This window comes from Semicossyphus pulcher, unplaced genomic scaffold (genome assembly GCF_022749685.1).
Source record: "Semicossyphus pulcher isolate SPU_LCO1_2020_fin unplaced genomic scaffold, fSemPul1.0.p SCAF_4, whole genome shotgun sequence".
NCBI classification, from domain to species: Eukaryota; Metazoa; Chordata; class Actinopteri; order Labriformes; family Labridae; genus Semicossyphus; species Semicossyphus pulcher.
The window spans coordinates 33510927-33532801 of NW_027211715.1; the positions used below are offsets into that span (position 1 = coordinate 33510927).

General features: G+C 43.0%; 1 protein-coding gene across 1 annotated transcript; it reads right to left on the minus strand.

The window, feature by feature from the left end:
* Nucleotides 1–3408: 3408 nt before the first annotated feature.
* On the minus strand, nucleotides 3409–21295 carry LOC138607892 (tetraspanin-1). Its single transcript, XM_069680549.1, has 7 exons — nucleotides 21239–21295; nucleotides 16333–16539; nucleotides 13445–13519; nucleotides 5688–5786; nucleotides 4700–4843; nucleotides 3685–3768; nucleotides 3409–3468 (listed from the first exon to the last, which is right to left on the minus strand). Exons 1-7 carry the CDS (start codon nucleotides 21293–21295, stop codon nucleotides 3409–3411), a joined length of 726 nt encoding a protein of 241 aa, XP_069536650.1.
* Nucleotides 21296–21875: the final 580 nt, after the last annotated feature.

Below are 21875 nucleotides of genomic sequence, written 5' to 3' on the forward strand. Positions count from 1 at the left end.
TAAACAATAAGTGTCCTACCAATGGGCACCTGTGTGCAGTTAAGTCCAGTTGCTGGGGCTCAGTGGTAGAGTCGGTCGTCTCTCAATTGGAAGATTGGGAGTTCGATCCCTGACTGCTGCAGTCGAAGTGTCTCTTCAAGACACTGAACCCCAGATTGTGTATGAATGTGCATCGATCCTGATTGGAGATTGCCACTAGGCCTTTGCCACCAGTGTGTGAATGTGTGTCCCTGTCACATCCCCCCTGCGTCTACACTGCCCCTACTGTTCATGTGCAGACTGCATCTTGCAACCATGTCGCATTAATTTCTGAGGATGTGCACAGCCGACGCTCCAAACAGACACAGGGAACCTGTGGTAGCCATCATGTGTGCGCGAATGCACAAGTAAGGCAATTATATATCCAGCAATCTGACTTCCATTTATAACCAGTGGAGTCGCCTGCAGGCCGTTAGAAGGAATGCAGGTTTTAAGGTACTTCCACATTGACTTGACTCTAGAAACCAAAATGCTCTGTCCACTTCTATTACAGTCTGTGATCGCGATCTGAACTTTCACAATTTACAGACTGACATCTTGAATTAAAATAGAAATCCTTCGACTTCTTGTGCTACTTGACCTGTTGGGATGTCGATGTGTTCCCAGACCAGTTAACCAGTTCATATTATTATACTGATGGGAACGATGGACATAACAATGAATGCTAGAACCAAGTTGTGCTCAACCAAAATGATCCTTAAAGCACATACTTACTGTTTATCTCAGGGTGCATGAACACCAGTCCAGGTGTCATCCATCCTTTAACAGTCTCATCAACATGGACGGCACGAGTGAGAAGAAAGTCTGTCAAAATGTCACTGGTGTTGTTTATGAACCTGTCGGCTGGAAAACATTTGTATCAGGTCTAATTAAGATAGATTTTCCCTCTGAGTTTAAGTCATAGCAATATTGTGTGTTGCTGCGTGTGTGCTACGCACTAACTGACAGTACCAACACGTTGACTGCACACACACTAGCTTGTCTGTCATCAGCAGCTCCAGCTCCAAACCCGGTCATTTGCGGCTGTCAGTCAGAAGTCGTGTGTGTGTGTGTGTGTGTGTGTGTGTGTGTGTGTGTGTGTGTGTGTGTGTGTGTGTGTGTGTGTGTGTGTGTGTGTGTGTGTGTGTGTGTGTGTGTGTGTGTGTGTGTGTGTTCGCCGCCTTTTAAATGTCATTTTTGACCTATTGAGCATTCTGATGAGCCGGGCGAAGAGGCTGATGGCTGAGATGTAGATGGAATATTGATTTTGTGTGTGTGTGTGGGAGAGACAGAGTGCTGGGGGTTATTGTTAAACATGGAGCTCTGCAGCAGTGAGATGATGACAGATTTAACTCTAAATACCTCACAGGTGTATAATTGGATGGAAAAACGAACAAGGCTGCTTTCTCGCTCTGCGTCTCTCCATTTCAATGAGCCTTATTGCAGTGACACTTATTAGTGTGCAACAAAGATTTATGGAACAACAAAGGTTATTATGTAAAACTGCATCATTAAACATAAAGAAGAGCCCTCTCTGTGGGTCTGTTACAATAAGGGACACGTGTGCAAAGTCATATCCACCAATGTTAACAGAAAAATATTGATTCGTGCAGCTTGAAGAATTTACTGAAAACTCTGAGCACCTCTCTGAAACAATCATTTTGTTCACCATGACGCACACAGAACTGAAAAGACTTGTTAAAGGAATACAAACAACCACATTCAGCAAAGTGTACCTAACCTTATTTAACTTAGTTTGACAGGTGGAAACCGCATGCAGAATTATCCTTTTATTGTCAGTCGGCGTCTTTGCTTCCCTTCCTGTTGAACTCTCTCTTCCTCTCTCTGCATCCTCAATTTCTCTGTAATATTTCAAATACAAAGATTTTTATCACCATGACTCTCTTTCGCCTTTTTGGTGGTCGATATTTACTCAGTCTTGTAGCACAAAGCATCTCCAAGGAAAGAGATGGAAGCTTAATGAGAATCATACAGGACCAAAGATTTTCTGCTGACTTGCATAGCCTGTCATAAAGAAAAAACAGCCTTTAAATAATGTGTAACTGAATGAAGCAGAACAGCACATGTATGTTGTTGTTTTTGCGTTTCGTATTTTGCACCACTCTATGGCCTCTTTGCATCGCTTTGTGGTTGTTTTGCATCGCTTTGTGGTTATTTTGCATCTCTTTGTGGTTATTTTGCATCTCTTTGTGGTTGTTTTGCACACCGTAGCGGACATTTTGCATCCCTTTGTGGCTGTCATGCATCGCTTGTTGGTTGTTTTTCATAACTTAGTGGACATTGCATCCCTTTGAGGTTGTTTTGCATTCCTTTGTGGCTGTTAGGCATCGTTTTGTGATTGTTTTGCATCGCTTGGTGGTTGTTTTGCATCGCTTTGTGGTTATTTTGCATCGCTTTGTGGTTATTTTGCATCGCTTTGTTGTTGTTTTGTATCGCTTTGTGGTTGTTTTGAATCGCTTTGTGGTTATTTTGCATAACTTAGTGGACATTGCATCGCTTTGTGGTTGTTTTGCACACCGTAGCGGACATTTTGCATCCCTTTGTGGCTGTTATGCATCGCTTGGTGGTTGTTTTGCATCGCTTGGTGGTTGTTATGCATCGCTTGGTGGTTGTTATTCATAACTTAGTGGACATTGCATCCCTTTGAGGTTGTTTTGCATCCCTTTGTGGTTGTTTTGCATCCCTTTGTGGTTGTTTTGCATCACTTTGTGGCTACTTTGCATCCCTTTGAGGTTGTTTTGCATCACTTTGTGGCTACTTTTCATCTCTTTGGGGTAATTTTGAATCTTTGCCTTCTTTCTGTGTTCAGCTTCGGTTTGGTCTCCACCGAGTGTTTCACTTCCTTCACTGGCTAGTCTTTAAAGTTCATGTGCTGTTTGTTGCAGGGCAGGTTGTGTGTCGTGGCTTTATCACAGCTTGATAAAAACAGCTGTCTGCTGCTGCTAAAAACACTGAGGGTGAACCAGGGAGTGTTGTGCACCAAACAGTGATATGAAAAGCTGCAGAAGAGCTGCAGACTGGGCGATCAATTCGTGCAGATTCAGAGCTAAGTGACACCTTCAACAATACCAACAGCAATTTGATCCATTGTTGATATAGAATAAATTTGGATTCATTCTGGAGCTAGTCTTATGATAGAATCACGAAAACGGAGTCAGAAATCAGTGTGATGTATTTTATTTGGAAACACACAAGGTTTTTTTTAATCTTTTTCTGTAATTTTTTACTTTATAAAAAACTAAATCACTGGATTATTTAAAACATAAACATGACTTTATAGTAAAGCTAGACACAAGATGTATATAGTAAGTGATATAGAGAGAGTAATGCAGATAAAAAGCACATGTTGTCTGTGTAACTGTCTTGGTCTCAGCTGACTCTGTTGTCCAGGTGGCAGTACAGGTACATGGACACGATCATGGCAGCAATCTGAGCAAACAAGGGAATGCAACTGTTAATCTGTGTTTGGCATTATATTTACTAAAACCAGATTGAACAGTTTTTCAGATATTAACGGTAAAGGCCCTCAATCACGTACAGTAAGTTCATACATGTACCCTTATTGTTTTTAGGCAACCATAACAAAGACACTTTATGTACTAAAGAACTCTCTTTCAGCTAAGTAAGATTAAAATAATATATTACCTCCAAGACTCCTATTCCTGCTGCGATGCCTCCCACGATGTTGGCGTGCTCTTTGAGGATCTCCAGGATGTGTTTAAAACAGCCCTGGGGAGGAAAGTGTTTGACTTAATATAATGATCAGTTCTTCACAAATCAAAACACACTGGACAACAAACGAGGGATTAAATAACACATTTCATTTGTTTCTATGTAACACAGTTTCATTCATTAGAACGAATTAGAATTAGAACGTTTTCAGACTTGTTATATGTCACACTGACAAGGGAGACAGGGCGGCCTTGTTTGGTTGGTCCGTCACTTTAGTCCAGAATGAAACATCTAAATATCTGCTGGATTCATTGCAATGACACTTGGTTTGACCCCCGTGTTCCCTTAAATGTTTGGTGCTCCTCTGACTTTTTATCGAGCTCCACCATCAGGTCTCAATTTAAATGTGTGTGATTCGTTGGTTTATGATCAAATAAATTCCCATCAGCTTTAGTTCAACTATAAATAGTGATATAAATGAATTCAGGCCTTCATCACACTCTTTGAGAAAGCATGAATTCAATCTTTCAAATTCCCAATAAATCTTTTTTATTTCTTTCACATAAAAATAATCTTATTTTGAAAACTGCCTGAAAAGCCTCTTTAGCCTGTTTTAGAATCACCTGCTCATAGTACAAATATTTTCAGTGCTTGCATAGCCTATCGGCGCATGCCACCTTATTTGCCGATGGGCCGATTCCGACGTTCAGCCGATGCATCGGTGCATCCCTACTAACATTAGCATTTTGCTCATTGCAGCACTTGCTTGTCTGTCAGAGCCTTTGCATGCCTTTAGACACCTCCTTCTATACGCTCCACCCAGGTGCCACCCTCACCTTCACCAAACATAGTATTTGCAATAGTTGAGAAATGCATAAATATAAACGCTCTTGCTAGCCTTCGAGGGGAAACTAAAAACACCATCTTTCTCTGCCTGTATCTCCGAGTGGAGTCTCATTCTAAGTTGTAGTGGGGTTTTTCACCTCACCTGCACAGCGCTGCGCTCCGCCTCCTCCGAGCTGCAGGGGGTGCTGTTTGTCCAGCAGCAGATGGGCGGCAGGCTGCCTCCGTTCTCCTTTTCAAACTTGGAGCCAACAAAGTCTGTGTAGTTGGTGAAACCGCAGCACTTCATCTGGGAGAGGAAAACACAAAGCACAGCATGATCAGTCTCCACACTGAACATGTACTGTAAGTGGACTGTTCTGCATGGCTTCATTGGGTCGGTTAAGCTCTTTTTTTTTGCTATATTCAGATCAGATCAGTAGTTATTGTGCTGCTATCACCGGTGCACAAAAAAGTTCTTCCATTGAAAACTGTTAACAGAACCGTCTGTTTGTGACCGTGTCACTGAGGCACCAGATTTTTTTCTTTTACAAATTCAAGTTCAAATGTCTCAGAGGCTTTCAGACGGGTACATTCACCTATAAAGCAGCCAATTAAATCAAACAATCTGCTTCGACTGACACATTTCGGGTAGGAGAGAATATATGTGTTTTTTTAAATCGCTGTAAAGTTTTGTTCCATTCAGCCAATTCCTAATTAACTTTTCACCCCAGTGAGAATAAAGTCTTTGTTCAGTTAAGATATGAGAGGAGAGAGCTCCCCGAGTTACCTTGACTGAAGCTATTGTGTGCAGGTGAGCTGAGAGTATACTCAGTGTCACTTTTGTTGGATGTCAAATCAAACATTTTAAGTTTGCACATAAGTCAGGGGCGTCTTATACTGTTTGTTGGTTCAGTTCAGTGAAGGACGCATCAGAACAGTCAGAGTTCATTGAAACAGTTAATTTAATTAAGGCCTATGCAAACTGCATGTTTAATTATCCTGCAGTATTTCTGAACATTCTGAAGCGTTCACTATGAAAAACCCAAAGGTTCGCCCTGTTTTTGTTTGTTAGTGTTTTATTATTAATTACAACTTTGTTATACCTCAAGTTAAGCTGTACTGTAGAAGAATGAATTGCAGTTTTACTCCACCTGTGTCATGGTCGTGTTCCAAATCTTTGTCACCACAGGTTCACTGCCGTAATCCTTCTTTAAAGCAGGAGTGGCCCACGCTCGGAGGATCCCCTCAGCCTGGGGAAAAACACACATGAACACACATGCTTGTGAGGACTCTTGTTGGCATCATGTATTTCCACATCTCTAACCTTTATCCAAGCTAGCCTTAAAACCACCTTCATCCCCTCAAACATGTTTAAAGACCCCTCCAGTGAACATCCAGAGTTTAACCTTGTAAACATCTCCATGTGGTGTTCTTCATGTGCTACAAGACATATCAGGAACATCAGCAGTCATCTCCATGGCTGGGCCTGTCTGCTTTTAAACTGCAGTGTACCAAGGACAGGCTGAACAACACGTTTTCAGATCGGCAGGTTTGAGATGTCACAAACCTAAGGAGCCAATCCCGTTAATGGACGGATGCTATGCATATCATTGTCTGCAACCTATGGCAACGACTTCGGTGATGTGCGAGCCAGCTGTAACCGTCATCGTAATTTTTGCAAACTCACTACTGACTGCTAACATAAAACATTTCAAGCTAGCTAAGTTTCAACAAGTTAAAACGATGGCAGAGACGCGTTTTGTTTTCAGCTGTAGAGGGCGGGGCCTGAGCAGATTCAGGAGTTTTTAATGAGGGAGGAGGAGGAGATGCCTTGGGAGGATTTTAAGGTAATTAAACATATTTTCAAAAAACACATCAGACACAGTTTATTATTTTAAGCAGAGCATTTTATGTCGTAGAACATGACTGGAGCTGCTCTTTAAAGTTCACAGCAAAGAGCTCCTCAAAATGCTCTTACTTTTCAAATGGTTCATATAAAGTCTTTATATGTCCTGAAATGTACAAATTATCCACCATACTTTTTAGAACTGTCTTCATAAGCCACGTTTCTCTTAACTTTCTAAAGATATCCTTGTTTTACTAAAATATTAATACTTGAAAATGTTGGCTAACGATCCTCATGTTTCAAAATGTTTTGAAAGCTGCCCTGACTGGTTTAAAATGTAGTTCCACACTTCTTTAAAAGGTTTCTCATTCTGTAAATGTGCTGTAACACTTTGACAGCCCCAGCAGCTCATGCTGTCCCTGCCTGGTCCACGATGGAGATGAGAGGTCTAAACATGCAAATAGTCTCCTGTGGATGGATGCAAAAGCACATCCCTGCACCGCAGAGCTTTTACTGCCACCGTCCAACACTGCCACACATATACACACATTTAGGTATACACACAGCCCACTATGGGATCCCATGAAAATAAAACACTGCAGCTGATTTCACGGGCAGGAAAGGTAATTCTCGGGGAGTCACCTATTCATCAGAAATTAAATAAATCTTCTCTCACACAAAGCACTTGGGAAATAAACAGCGCCGGCCCGGCACCTGGAAAAAATGAAAATAAATCAAAAATTGACCGAGCCATTATTCTCTATTCTTCTTCTCCTTTTTATGGTCCTAAACAGATGGGGGGGGGGGGCATTTACATATATATTGATGCTCCTGATGGCTTTAGTCAGGACACTTTTTAGTCTGCTATTTGTGTTTATCCAAAGTGCAGGAAAAGGCAGGTTACGCTTCAGGCAGGAGCAGAGCCCTTTGTTGTGAGAGAGTTCCTTCACAAACACACAGGTTAGCTCTCTTTCACGCCTCCTCTCCTCCCCCTCCACCCGTCCTCGCTCTGTTTTTCCCATTTTGATTAATAATCCCGTCGCTTACAGTCACACAAAGACCCATTTGATGAGGAGGGAGAGTGTGTGGTTTACTGTAGGTGCATGCGGTCACTTGCAACCGTGTGTCTATCAGGTTTATGTGCCTGAAAGTGCATTTTTTTTACCTTCTGTGTGTGTGCATGTGTGTGCGCGTGTGAACAGTGAAGGGGGCAGGCGTGCGAGATGCCCAAGGGGATGCTGGGATACATGCCACAATTAAAAGTGCCCCCCAAGAAGCTGGGAGAGCGGCTGAGATCAGAGAGGGTTATTACCAGCCGGCTAATTCATCACTGTCACTCGGCAACGCGCCTCACTACATCCCGTTAAACACACACACACACACACACACACACACACACACACACACACACACACACACACACACACTCACATGCTTACACACAGATATGGACCCCTACAAACACACACACACACACACACACACACACACACACACACGTGGGACAGGCAGGACAAAGCCCATAGTGAAGCGCGAGGCGATAACACATCTATCAATACAGCAGTGTGTGAGTGAACACCTTCTACACACATGATAAAAATCTTCAGCTCCGTGTTATTGATCTCTTGTTGCTTTACAGCGTGTTGCTCTTTTTGGAATCATTATCGATATCTTTTCCTGCAGCGACTCGACCGCTGCTAATTGGTTATTGTTGTTAAGAGGAAAAGCAATAAATGAAAGCGTCGCTGCATTCAGCTGAAGGTTTCTTTGTTGTGAGAGGAGGAGATGCTCGGTGGCGTCTGTCATAAGGATCCTCTTCTGAGCATCTATGACAGAATAATCCAACTCCTGCACGATGCAGATGTTTAACATGTTTCCCAAGTTGATTCTTCTGCAAACAAAGAGCTGGACTGTTCCTGTTAGTTATTGGAAATATCTAATCTTGTAATGGAAAATAAAATGGTGTTAACAAAGAAATATCTTTTACTTTCAGCAGAAGAGGAGCAGCATTAGCCCACCTGATGCGCTGAAGTCTAAGAGTCTTCTTTAAGCTCTGGTTTGGTCTCATTTAGCTGCTTAATGATTCACCATGTTCACTAATTAGTCACTTATCATGTCTGCTCTGCTTCATGGCTGCTGCATTTGGTGCTCAGTATCTAGTGTACTAAGGGCGCAGGAGATGCACAGATTTTTAATGTGAAACTGCGTTATTTAGTGTCTCAACGGGTTTTAATCACGAGGTCTTTGTTAAGAGCAGGAGTCTCCAACCTTTAATCATCTGAGAGACTTTGAAAAGCGGCCAAAAGCTACTTGCATCACATCGCTGTAACTGCTATTGGTGCCCCCTGTCGACTGAAGCATTGGTACCCCAGATGAGGCACACACACTTGTCCTTCACGTTCATAAATAAAAACTTGCTCTCTCGCTCCCCGTGATATAATATGTTTCCTGCTGTTTCTCTGCGTGGCCTCCTTCACTGTCCATCATAAATCTGCTAAACAGGCTAACAGCACCAAACTCCTCACTTTAGCTCAACTAGTGTACAGCATAACCGACCCGACCTGTCGATGGAGGTTGCATCACCCTTTTTTTATTAATTGGCCTATCCTATTGTTTTGTATTGGAGGGGGCGGGACTTCTGTGTATTTGATTGAATTGAAGTGGGAAGAGGCTCTCAAGGTGCATTTATTGAGTCTGTGAACCTCTTGGCGAGCTACTAAAATCCAGGCCGCGAGCTACCGCTAGCTCGTTAGAGGCCCCTGGTTTAGAGAGAAGGACACCTCAGAGGAAGATTTCAGCTGCTTGTAAAAACCTTGATAAATGGGGTGCTGGTTTAGCTCAGGTGGAAGAGCAGGCGCCCCATGTACAGAGGCTACTGAAATCTATACAGCGCAACATGTCTCATAATCAAATGCATGTGCTCTCTCTCTCTCTCTCTCTCTCTCCCCCCCCCCAGTTGAGTGCAGTTTACATATTATAAATAATCATATTAATTAATGTCGCTGCTCTAACGTCTTTGCTTACAGCGTGACATCATGAATGCGTGCGGTATCAAAAGTTACAACGTGCCACGAGACGTGTCACTTTGAGAAGAGAGCAGAGAAACAAACTGAGATCAGTTGATGTCCTTCAGTAGCTCCTTCTTTTCGGTCTCAAGCAGTGATGAAACAATAATCACCTGATAGTAGTTTGTTTGTGAATTCATAAATCCTTCATAAGGCAGGGAGTGTGCAGTTGTCGTCCCCACCAATGTTACAATGAAAACTACGCCTAACTACAGTGCCTCGTGATACCAGACTGATTTGCATTTGTGGAAGGCTCAGGCGACGCCAAGCTAGGAAACACTGAGCGTGACCCGCTCAGACTCTTCGTAAAACTTTCTGTTTTGGGCCACAAAACCAAACCAATGAGCTCCATTCTAATATTTTCCCTAGAAAATTGGGGACATAAAGAGTTGGTGATAATATCTGGCGGTTCATCATTCCCTTCACGTGCTCTTTGAATGAGAAAAGCATGATAGGACTGAGGTTGAAAATCAGCTAACTGGCCCTTTAATGTGAAGTTATTGATTGATGCAGCTTTAAAGTAAAAGTAATTGGAGTTAATCATCTTGCAAGACAAACAGCAATCTGTATTGATTACGATTTGAGATTTGTTTACTGTTCATGGCGCTCGCTGTGATTCATTAAAAGCCACAACACATCTATTTCATCCATCCGCTGTGAAGCCCATATCAACCCCCAGGCATAAATCTCCACCCTGGTCACTTCCGAATCACTTGGCTGAGAAAGAACAACCGTGACCACTGACGGCCTCTCATAATGCCTGCTGGAATTGCTTATTAAATCTCAGTTATTCCGACCACCTGAAGGTTATTGGCTCTTTGCTGAGATGAGCTGCGGGGCCCGGTGTCCAAAAGGCAGATTTATGCTGCAGATAAGTAGAGCACAAAAGATCAGCGCCTTATTTATGCTCTCCTTTCATTGTCTACACCGCTGTCTCTTACTTATTTACACAGGCAGCTATATATATGCATATTAGATGTATATTACCCATATTCATTATTGTGACGCTATTGTGTTTACTGTGTCTTATCAGAAGCAGGAGATGGACAGCTGCTCTCACACTCATATCCGTGATGGAAGTGACCATGTCCTTTGTGTTTTAATGAACAGATGATGCTAAAGCTAACAAACAGAGCGTTAAATTGACTCTGAAGCATATCTATGATCTCCTTTAGGAAGACAAACCTATGAGTTATGTCTTGCATTTCATTGAGCTTTAGACAATAGCTCCTTCTCCTTCTCTCGCTTGTTTATTGGCACGCTGATGTCGATTCCCTTCTCCCAGATGCCGTTTACATCGCTCGCATTGGTTAGATCAGCTTTCGGAAATGACAGGCGAGAGATGGGGCAGATTTATCTCAACCAAACTGCCTGAGCAGCAGCAGCGATGTTCCAGCTCAGCCTCCAAGGACACATGCACACACACAGACCAACACACACACTTGCTTAGCTCTTTGTGCGAGCGCAGGCACGCGCAGGATTGGATAAGACTAGGATATATTTCAGATGAAACAGAGGGACTAAACTAGAAAGAGGAAGAAGTTGTAGGCAGATCTTTACACTGCAAAAAAGACTCTCTATAGTTCGTAAAAACTTGTTACCAAAAGAAATCAACTCTTCTCCAGCATTTTCTCGAGTCAGCGTTCCCACTGGTCATGAAACTGTCACATTCGTGTCTATGGACACAAAATTCGCCTTTTTGTGAGTCAGTCAGAACAAATCGCAAACTAAAGTATTTAAATCAGAAGTTAATTTCATGCCTCTGACATGAAAGCCTCTAGGAAGTAAGGGGATGTCGTATACACAGCCAGAAAACAGTCGCTGTCGGAGGGCAATGGGTGGTTTTAAACAAGCATAACACGAGCACCAAGGAGATCAAGTCCTGACACCAAAAATTCAATGACTTTATTTGACTTAACTTCCATCTTTTAAACTTCTGTTCCTCAGCCACCAAAACTACTCTGTTAGGTGTTGGAAAAGATCACAGTCTGTGCGTAAAGGAGCAGTTCGCCCCTGGAAAAAGCCGCTGTCAGTCACTGCTGGTTTTCTCTGTAAGCTGTGGATAAAGTTGTACTAGCAGCTCGTGGTTTCGCCCATTCTAACATTCCTACAACACACAGCGTGCATTCGACCCCTCCCTCTGAAAGGAATGGCCCAGCGAGAGACACTGGAGTGAAATGCTACCTTTTTGTAGGAGGCAACGGCTCAGAGCGGGACAGAATCTGAAATACGACGAGAATATACCGGTGGATCGTCTAAAAATACTTCAGGACTTGGGTCTACATTTCAAACCTGACGATTTTGAAGGAGACACGACTCGGTTATAAATGTGGCATGTCTGGGAGGGACAACAGGAGAGCAGGCAGCGTTTCAAAGCACCTCATAGAACAAATGCTTACATTTTACGGTACATGTTTTTTTAAAACTAAACACTGCATACATCGGAGGCGGGCGTCCTAGAGTGAGGAAGTGTAGTTTAACAAGCTTCCTGGCCTCCACAGACGGCGGAGGTTTTTCCAGGGCCTATTGGAGAAGCGGATAGCGTCCTCCAAAGGCACAGAGGGAAACTGCATTTTTTCCCTACCATAAGAGCATTAGCTCCTCATAATAGCATGATAGGACTGAGGTTGAAAATCGGCGAACTGGCCCTTTAAATAATAAGTCAATGTTGTCTTTTGGCTGTCTCCTGCGTAATAGAGAAAAGGCTTCCAGTGGAAAGACCTTAAAGCTGCAGGCCACGTAACTCTCCACCACAGTGTGGCCGTGCTTATTGAACAGTCCTATTGAAACACATGAGTTTGAAATGCATGCAGACTTACCTCATCCTTCTTACCTCAGCCATACTGTGCAATTATGTCTGTGCAATTACTTCTCATGTGCAACTGTTATTTATCCTGCAATGCTGTAGCTCACTTTACTTATCATCAGCCATATCACCATGATACTCACCGTGTGTTTTTGACTTGGTGCAATTTACTTTTTTTTGTACAAAAATGTAACCATCCACAATAAGAGAAGATGTACATAGTGTATATATTTATTATTAATATTATTCTTGCATTTTATTGTCTTTTTGTCTTGCCTTTTTTTATCCATTACTTGTTATACCCTGCCCTTTACTTTGACCTCTTGTAATCTTAAGTGAAGTTAGTGTCCATGTACACAAGTCTGATATTTTTCAGATGATTTCTGAAGTCCTGCATGTCTTTTTCTATAAAATAAGTACTAAACTGATGCTCCCTGTGAAAGATATGAGGCAGTCTGAGACTTTGTGCAGCTGCTTCTCAAACCGGTTTAGCTCCAGCTCACACAAATGAAATTCCCGGGCAGTGCGGAGAGTCGTCTCTCCTCTGTTCATCAGCTCCTCGCTGCAGATGGATGTTTGCTAGATTACCACTCTTACTCCTGGGGACTCAGATACATCCCCTGATTGGATAAAAACTCCACTTTATATTTTCTTTATTAGGATCCCAGTCCTCACTAACCTCCTTTTACATAGCTCATTTGAAATCCTTGTAATTATTGTACGTGGCACTAAATGGAAATGGAGCACGTGTGTGCGCATGTGTGTGTGTGTGTGTAAGAGAGAGAGAGAGAGAGAGAGAGAGAGAGAGAGAGGGACATATATGTAAATAGGCTGTTTTGCATATAAAATGCTTTAGCTTCAATATTCCAGAATAATAAATTGCTCAAAGTTAGAGACGGCGCACGGCCCCCGGCTATCCCGGAGTCATTAAGTAGCCGAATGTAGTGAGGCGGACATAAAGCCAGTAATTCAATGATGGCCGCAGCTATAATGGAGAATTTACATGGAGATAAAATCCAGAGAGTGGGACGTGGAGGTGAGAGGGTGACAGAAAAAGACAGCGAGGGGATGATAAGAATGAAGAGACAAAGGAAAGGGAGTGAAGAGGAGGTGTGGAGGCAGAGAGGGGATGGGGGTGAGACAAGGCAGTGAATGAAAAGAAAGAGGCAGAGGTGAAGTGGGGGAACTTACGAATGAAGAGTAGGCCAGAGCCACGACTGCAGCTGCCACTTCAGTGATGAAGATGAAGAGGATGATGGAGAAGAACTGCAGGGATGGAAGAAGAGAAAGTTTGAGTTTATTTAATTATATAAAGATGATAAAACAGGTTTTCTATGATCAAGTGTGGAGCTGGATTTATTGATCAAGAAGCCAAACCAAGTAAATGAATCTGCAAGCATTCTGAAAATCGATTAATAACAAGCATCGTTTTGCTCCTTTTCCTGCTCTTTATCGTGATTAGGTTTAAAGGTTTAATAAGTAGGATTTAACTAGAAAAATAAAATATAGACTTTTACAAATATAATATAAATCATCACTTCTGGGCCTCTATACGTGTGTGTGTGCAGACCCTTGTGAGACCCTTCCCTCTGCATCTATTCTGTTGTTTTGCTCTGCACGGGACGTTTTCAGGAGGTACAGGTGAGTGTGGGAGTGGTTCATGTTAGCAACTGGGCCCCATTCAGAGCAGTGAACATGGCGAAAGATCGATGCAGAGTTGGCCTTCTTTCTGTTGGACAGGTAGGTGCCATGGGTAGGACAAGCTGTTAGCATGCTAGCGTAAAGGTAACCAGCAGTTAGCATGCTAGCGCAATGGTAACCATGATGCTGCCGGTGTTAGCTCGGCGGGGTGGGCGTGTTCTCGCAAGAGAGAGTGAGATTGAGCTTCTGGTGACGAAGAGCCCAGGAGGAGGGGCCCAGTTTGAATGTGTTGTTGACAAAATGCAAGAAAAAATCCTCCTTATTATAAATCTTCGTTCTGTTCTCTTCCCTTTGCACATCTTGTGGTGCTATCATCCCGTCCTTTGATTCTGTAATTCTTTAGAGCATTCTCAGTTTTTCTGTAAAAAGTTTCAGAGTGGGTGGAGCTCGCAGTTTGTTTCAAATTGCGGAAAATATATTTGCCTTTATCATGCATTCATGTGTGCAAGATAGTATTTGCTCTGCTAAACGTTACAAGCTGTTCATTACCTTTTTGTTCACATTTTTGATGAAGATTTGAAGAGAAATGTGATCAAATTAATAGTGAAAAAAGAATAAACATATCATCAGGCTCAAATAGCTGATACCAAGGTTTGTAACCACCAACACGTCTTACTATCCAGGGGCCTGTTAAACAGCTATTGTTGTATGTAACAATCACAGGCTGCCGATAAAGCTCGGCTGATTACACAGAGGGACAATAAGCAGACGCAGAGGCTGAATGATCCGTTCTATCAGCTCATCCGTTCTCTTTCTTCAGTCCATGCAGCCGTTTCTCACGTGAGCCAGACCTGCGCCGCGTCCTGCGCTGTCAGTCGCAGGATCTGCTGCACCGCCATCATTCAACTCGATGGGAGATGTGGACATGATGGGGGCTCTATGGGGGGAAATGTGCCGTCTGTGCTCCTCATTAGACTCACTGCAGTGGACTAAGAGGTAGTTAGCCCTGCTGCTAATGAGCATCATAATGTACACTGTACTGTTCGGGGGCTGGTGGTGGTGAATGAATCAGGAGGGGAGGATGTGGATATTAGTGGAGCAGTCAATGAGTGTAAATGTGAAGGTGGAGCCACCGGATGTTAAAGCACCTTGTGAACCCCGACATGATCCTTTCAGGTGTTTTACATCATCGGTGGATGAACTCTTCTTAAGGACAGTGAGACACAGTGAGCACATGACTGAAATGACTCTTCGCTTGAATACATGGTTGGTTTTCCTATTTAGTTTGACCATATTATATTTTACTGGGAGACTCTCAGAGAAGTAATCATGCTGAAAGGTAGCTCTCCAGGAGCAGGGCTGGTCACCCCGTTGTAAAAGATTTCTCAGTGAAAGTGAATGAAACCGATGACCCAAATAGTCATACTTTATGTCATTGTGTTCTGTGATGATGAAACGTAAAATAAGTTGCTGGGTGCCGCTTGAAAACCTCTCATGGGCCACTAGGGGCCCCCTACCCCACTTACCATAAAATCTGGAATATAAGACGCAGTCTGTTTTTCTTTAGCTATTTATTAATAAAAATGTGTATACAAGTTACTTAAACAACATTTGAATTTATTTTTTATCTAAAACATATTTAAAACGCACTCAGATTACAGCCAACCGTCTGTTTTCACCATGTCGAGTTTGCAATCCTGCTAGCTGCTAGCTAGCGGTAGCTGGCAGTCTACGGAAATGTTGATTGTTGTGAGGGTGGCGGCTGCAATTGCAATTATGATGGTGCATGTCCGTGATGAAGTTATTAGCAACAATCATGTTAGCATGTTTAAAACAGTGAGGAAAACAGCACTGCGGCATATTGTAAATAGGAGACGTTGGAGTGACTTGGACCCGGAAATGGTTTAATGCAGAGATGTGACGACCAGATAGCACCACCGTCTTGGTAAAATACCGTAGATCAAAAACGCACCTCTCTGTATTTTGTACTGGTATATTGGTCGCACCGGTATACAGGACGCAGCCCACTTTTTATACACCGAGTTTTGCGGTGTAACACATTTTCACCGCCCGAACCTTCCCCAGGAACTATGGACTTTTAGAGGAACTTCATCGGCAGAGATCAGGGTCTAAATAAAGTCCCAGGGACTTTATTTTTTGGGGTAGTATTTTCCAAAAGTACACAGACTTTAGGATAGGCCTTACAGCACTGGACAACTCTGCTTGGTGGGGGTCGGTGTGTTTCAACGGATCAGTAGACTTATTTGCCTAACTGTAACAGGTCTTTAGATACTGATGGAAACAGAGACAATAAAGGGCTTGAGGAATCTTTTAGTCCCATGAAAAGAAACTGAAAGTCCCAGCTACTTTTGTTAGACTAAAAGTCCAGAGTACTTTTGGTGCAAACACATCTTAGATAACTACAGCTTTACACGTACCGTGAGCAGCAGGCACTTGCTCTCCTTGTGTGCCCCACAACAGCCCAGGAGCCCCAGCAGCACCAGCACTGCCCCGATGGCGATGCAGAAAAAGCCCACGTTGACGAACTGCATGCCTTGGCCTGAGAACGGCCCCAGAATCCGGAGGAAGGAGCTCCCATCAACGCTCACCCAGATCCCCACGGCGAGCAGGGTCAGGCCGCCCAGCTGCAGAAAATCCAGGAAAACTCGATCAACATGAATTTCATGCATGTGTTCGTAGTCGGCACACACATCTCATATTTAACTATCAGCTTTCCATACGATGTAATCCAAAGCTAACAGTAGCGAGGAAAACGTCAATCATTTGTTTGCCTAGCAGCCATGCTGTCGGGGTCAACAGCTCTAGAAGAGGTAATAGGTTTTCAGAAATGAGGCCATCTTACATCACTAACCCTCTCTTGCCATTACCTTTTGGCGACACCATGACACCTCAATATCATTCACTGCTTTCAGAGAGGATTCCTTTCCTGAGACAGACAGAGGAGCCGCCTCAGGCCTCCCATTATGTATCAAGGCCAAGCAGCAACTTGGCCTCATTTTACCTTTCTGAATGAAACGACTGCCCCCTTCCGAGACTGCCTTTATCTCCCCACTCGTGTCACACAGGCACAGTGGACATAAATCCATTAAGTGATCATCTTGTGCCGGTGGATGGAGCCAGCCTTGGGGTTTACAGGATTGGACTATGGGGTTATAGCTTGGCCATTTAAGGTGGAAGAGGGTGTCAACTAAATTCATCTAGATAAAGCTTGAAATATAATGAGACCTGGAAACCCCAATGTACGACCAGTTGATGTACATTTAAGTAGATCTGATTGTTCCGATACCAAAACCAGAATCAGAATTGCCTCTGATACTAAAATGAGTTTAGGGATTCAAGCATGTAACTCAATGCACCAATGTGATACCTTAATATATTAGCAACCAAAAAAATGGACGTTTGTCTTCATCTCTTGAACTGTAGCCCAAACTGTAATAGTATGTACAGTATTCTGGCTGCCACAAGCAACTTTAAGATTTTTCTGATTTTCTGATTTCTTTCAAATTTCTGCCGAGGCCTGATGTTTGATTTGAGGAAAGCTGTGGTGCCAGGTTTAATTGAAGCCTTATTGATCGACAGTTTGGACAATATGACAGTTTTCTCGCATGATTTAAATTTAGTTTTGGCTGTCTTGAAGTTTGAGCACTTCAATTGTGGTGTTGGACATTTAAAGCCCTCGAGGAAATAGAGGGATTGTGTTGAGTTTCCTTCACAGGTTCTACTGGTTATTCACAGTGTGATGGCAGTAAAATGGTGGTGTTTGAAATGTACATTAATAGAAAATTAAAGAAAAAGTTTCACTGAGTTAAAAGTAATTGAAGTTGCTTGTCGGTGTCTGACCATGAGCACCAAATAGGCAGTCTGGTGCCACGTCAGGTCATTTCATCGGGGGAATCCAGAGTGCATTTATAGAAATATTTATTGAGTCAAAACCTGTAAAACCTGCTCGTAACAAACAGGATCCCAACCATGTCACATGTTTCACATTACAGTCTGGAAACCACCTGATCTCACTGTCATTATATCTCTCCTGTCTCTGCCTGCCTCTTCCTCCTCGTCTCTCCCCCGCTGACCTTCTCTGTCTCCTCCTTTCCACCCTTTTATCCTCCTCCGTCCCCTCTGTGTGTTTCACCCTGCGCTCCTCGTTCTGAGTGATTTCTTCTTCCCTCCTCCTCTGCAGAAACCATGTTTGAAACCTGATATTGTCTGTCAGGCTCCATCAGGCTTGTTGCAGTCAGGGGCCCCCTCCGCTCTACATCAGGCCCCCGACACTCTACATCTCCTGTCAGACGCTGATGTCTCCCACATGGGTTAATCTCCCCCTTCTTTTCTTTGTCTCTACCTCTAGCTTGGCCCCCGCTCTTTCTATCTATTTTTTACTCTCCTTCATTCTTTCCGCCTCTCCCCACCTTTCACTCCGGGGTTTCTATCTCTCGGACCTGTTCAGTGCCATCATTGCACTGTTGGCTAAATGTGATACGACAAGCATATTCCCCCTCGAACTCCATGTGTGCCATCGTCATCCCTCACCAGGTATAATTATAGCTGGCATGCTGTCTTCTTTCTCTTAAGATGGCTAATCCCTTTAATGGTGTGCCATATGCAGGTGGATGCCCTGTCAGTTTAACATCCACATGGCAAAAGGACTGGAAGTAAATCAGCTTTTTGAAAGAGTAGAGATGGGAAAGAAGAAACACAGTCCCATCTATGGAGATGGGAAATATAGCCTATTAGGGTCAGAGGAGAGGAGATGAATAACAGGCTGCGGCCTCCAGAGAGGGGGAGGTGAATGGAGAGGACAGATAGAAAGATACAGACGGAGCAGGACAGAGAATGGGCCCGTCCCACTCCAATTGAAATGGAATTGGTTCCCTTTTGAAAGGGCTGGAATGAGAAAGACGTCAGTTGAGTATAAAACCCATCTTCATGGGTCATATTACCAAGAGCAGACAATCTGATTAAGTTCCAACACTCGACCACGGGACGCACACACGGAGCTTACATAGAGACACTTCTCATCCCAAGATCTGCTCCTATGTACCAACACCTGGTGCTAAAACCACAGGGTACTACACCTCTCTCCTGGCCTCGTCTAATCGGTTATCTTAAGCTACATTATTTTTAAAAAGAGAGAAAAAAAAAAAACCTTTGATCTGCAATTTGTTCCGATGGTAACCTTGATTAGAGATGATCGCAACGATGCATTTATGTGCTCTTCAAATGTTCCCATTTCCCGCGTCAGGAGGTCATTCTTCCAACTTCAGTAAGTTCACAAGCTATAAATTGACAACATGGACAACACAAAGAGGATGTGTTGTGTTTTATTGCTCAGGACTAATGCGGCGTTCCGGAAAACTCGGAAGTCCAGTTTTTCCAGCCTCCGACTAGGAAAAATTGCTCTGGAACGCCAGTCAAAGCAGTGTTCATCTTGGCAGCTATTTTAGATTTAGTCGAAATGCTTTTTAGTTTAAGTCACATTTTAGTCATTTTAACCTTTTATAGTTTAACTCAAAACATTTTAGTCCAGTTTAAGTCAATAGAAAGTCATCACATATGACTCTGAAGCAGAAAGCCTGAGTGACACAGACAAAGTTCACAACCACCTTCATGATACCCGTTACCCTCTTACAGGAATGCATTGCTTGTATTTTGACGGACAGATTAGACCCACAGTTGGGGAAAAATGTGCATCTTGAACGTCCGACAGTACACCACTAACATTTTAGTCTCATCTCTTTAACGAAAACGAAACATATGTGTCGTCAGAGTTTTCAGCTCGTCTACGTCTCGTCTTCGTCATGGAAAAAAGAAAGTCGATGAACATTTTTCATCATTATTTTCATTACCGAAATTAACACTGATTCAAAGTTCCTACTTGTGAACTCGGAGCAGATTCATCTACCCCGACTTCAGGAGAGTCAGATTTCTGAACGTCACACAACGATGGAGAGGCACATCGTCAGTGGTAAACTGCAAAGGGACTGCGATGTCTGAATATTTTTAACAGTAGCATTACTCTAGCTCATCATTGTGTTTTGTCATTTCATGCCATGTTTTGATTTTGACCTGACGTTGGTGGATGTTTCTCACAGTGACAGGTAGAGCTGCTGATTTCATCAACAAGAAAAGTGACCTGTGTTTGTGACCGCCGTCCCCCCAAACCACACTGCTTTTTCTCCTTAAGTTCATCCTCTCTTTTAATTCACAAAATCAATCCTTTCTTATATATATATTCTGCTGGTTTCAAATCCTTCAGCTGGTCATGAAACAGTCATATGTTTAATTTCGTTTCACTGTCAAATAGTTTTTGATTTTTAAACATAATTTACACATTATTTGGGGCCTAGATTATTAATAGCTATGAAATGTTTTGAGGATCACACGTGAACATTTACAGTCAGTTTCTAGCAACTGGCTGAAGCAATGTTCAAATGTTCAAATTATTTTATCAGAAAAATGTTGCGAGATAGACATGAAAACATGAAACAATCATCGATGGCTGAGATTAAGTTAAGGCTGAGGTAATATTTCCTTCCTCACAGCATCAGTTACCAGCTTTCCGTGACTGCAGAAGTGTCTTTGAGTTAACAAACTGCACTCTGCACAAATCGACCACAGACGATATTTCCTGCAAAGTTTAACTCTGTAAATGCAGCTCTTCCCTGGAGACTGCGACTCCTCTGACGCAGAGAACTCAAACTGCTTCGTGTTTGAGTGTCACATTAAAGGGTCGTCTTTATGAGCTGAATAGTCATTTTATCATTCTGCTCTGTTGGCTAACATTTCATAAGGAGGGGGGGTAATAATCACTGAGCTGCTGTGACTTTTAAAGCTGCCACACCAGATTTATCAAGCAGCAGCACTCGGGCAGAAACGGGGAATGTGAGGAAAATGATGACGTGCGCTGGGAGCTTCATCTGTGACAGTGTGAGCCCAGGTGGGCCCGACACGCTGGGCACATTCAGCTTACCCATGCCAAAGTTTCTCTCCATTTCACAAGGCACGTTAGTTATCAACATTAAGCTGAAGATGTAGGTGGCAAAATTACAGCCGTCGGAGTTAATGAGATGAAAATTGCCACGGTGGGGAGAACGTGGAGGAAACGAGCATCATTTAGGTCTTCTGGCTCAGTGATCTGAAATGTTTACGTAACGTCTCCGTTTGCTCTGATCGAACTGATTCTCTTTGCTTCGTGTTGGAAGCTTTTGTTTGTTTTCTTTTTACTTCACACGAGACCAAAGATTTCACACAATCCGTGAACTCCCCCCAACCTCGTCTTCCTCCCGATATGTGGGCATGCAGTCAAAGCGGAAACATACTCACAAAGATAAGCAAGTTGAACAAGACCATCATCAGTTTGACGAATGTGAAGCAGGCCATTTTAATCTGTAATAAAAGGAGAAGATAAATTACAGCATTTCCTCTTTCATCAGCTGGGACCTTCTATCTCTCATTTACACACACAAACACACGCACGCACACACACAGTCTACAGGGCCAATCTTCACATGCACGCTGTGTTATTACATCCGGCCCACATCCCAGTGAAATTACTGTGAAAATTACATCGCTGACAATGAGCCTTAATGATAACACACACAGCTGTGAGGAACAGTAAAGATATCGGTTAATGGGAGATCTATAGGAGAGGGGAATGTTTAAGTGCTTAGCAGAGACAGAGAATACAAATCTTACCCTTTAATGTGCCAATATCTCTTAATATCCAAAGAAGAGCGGATTAAATCTCTTTTACAGTCCGTGTCCGACTTTCAGAGAGCAAAGCTGATCCAAAACAACAGCAAAGAAAACAGAGTTTCTATTCCTCTCTGTCAGGTGTTTCCAGGTGAGTCAACACGAGCGCAGAGAGTGTCTAAATATATGTGGGTAGTGATGATATCCACGCAGGCCTGATGAGGAGATCAGAAATCTGATGAGTGCTTCTCCTCGGGCTCACTGGTGG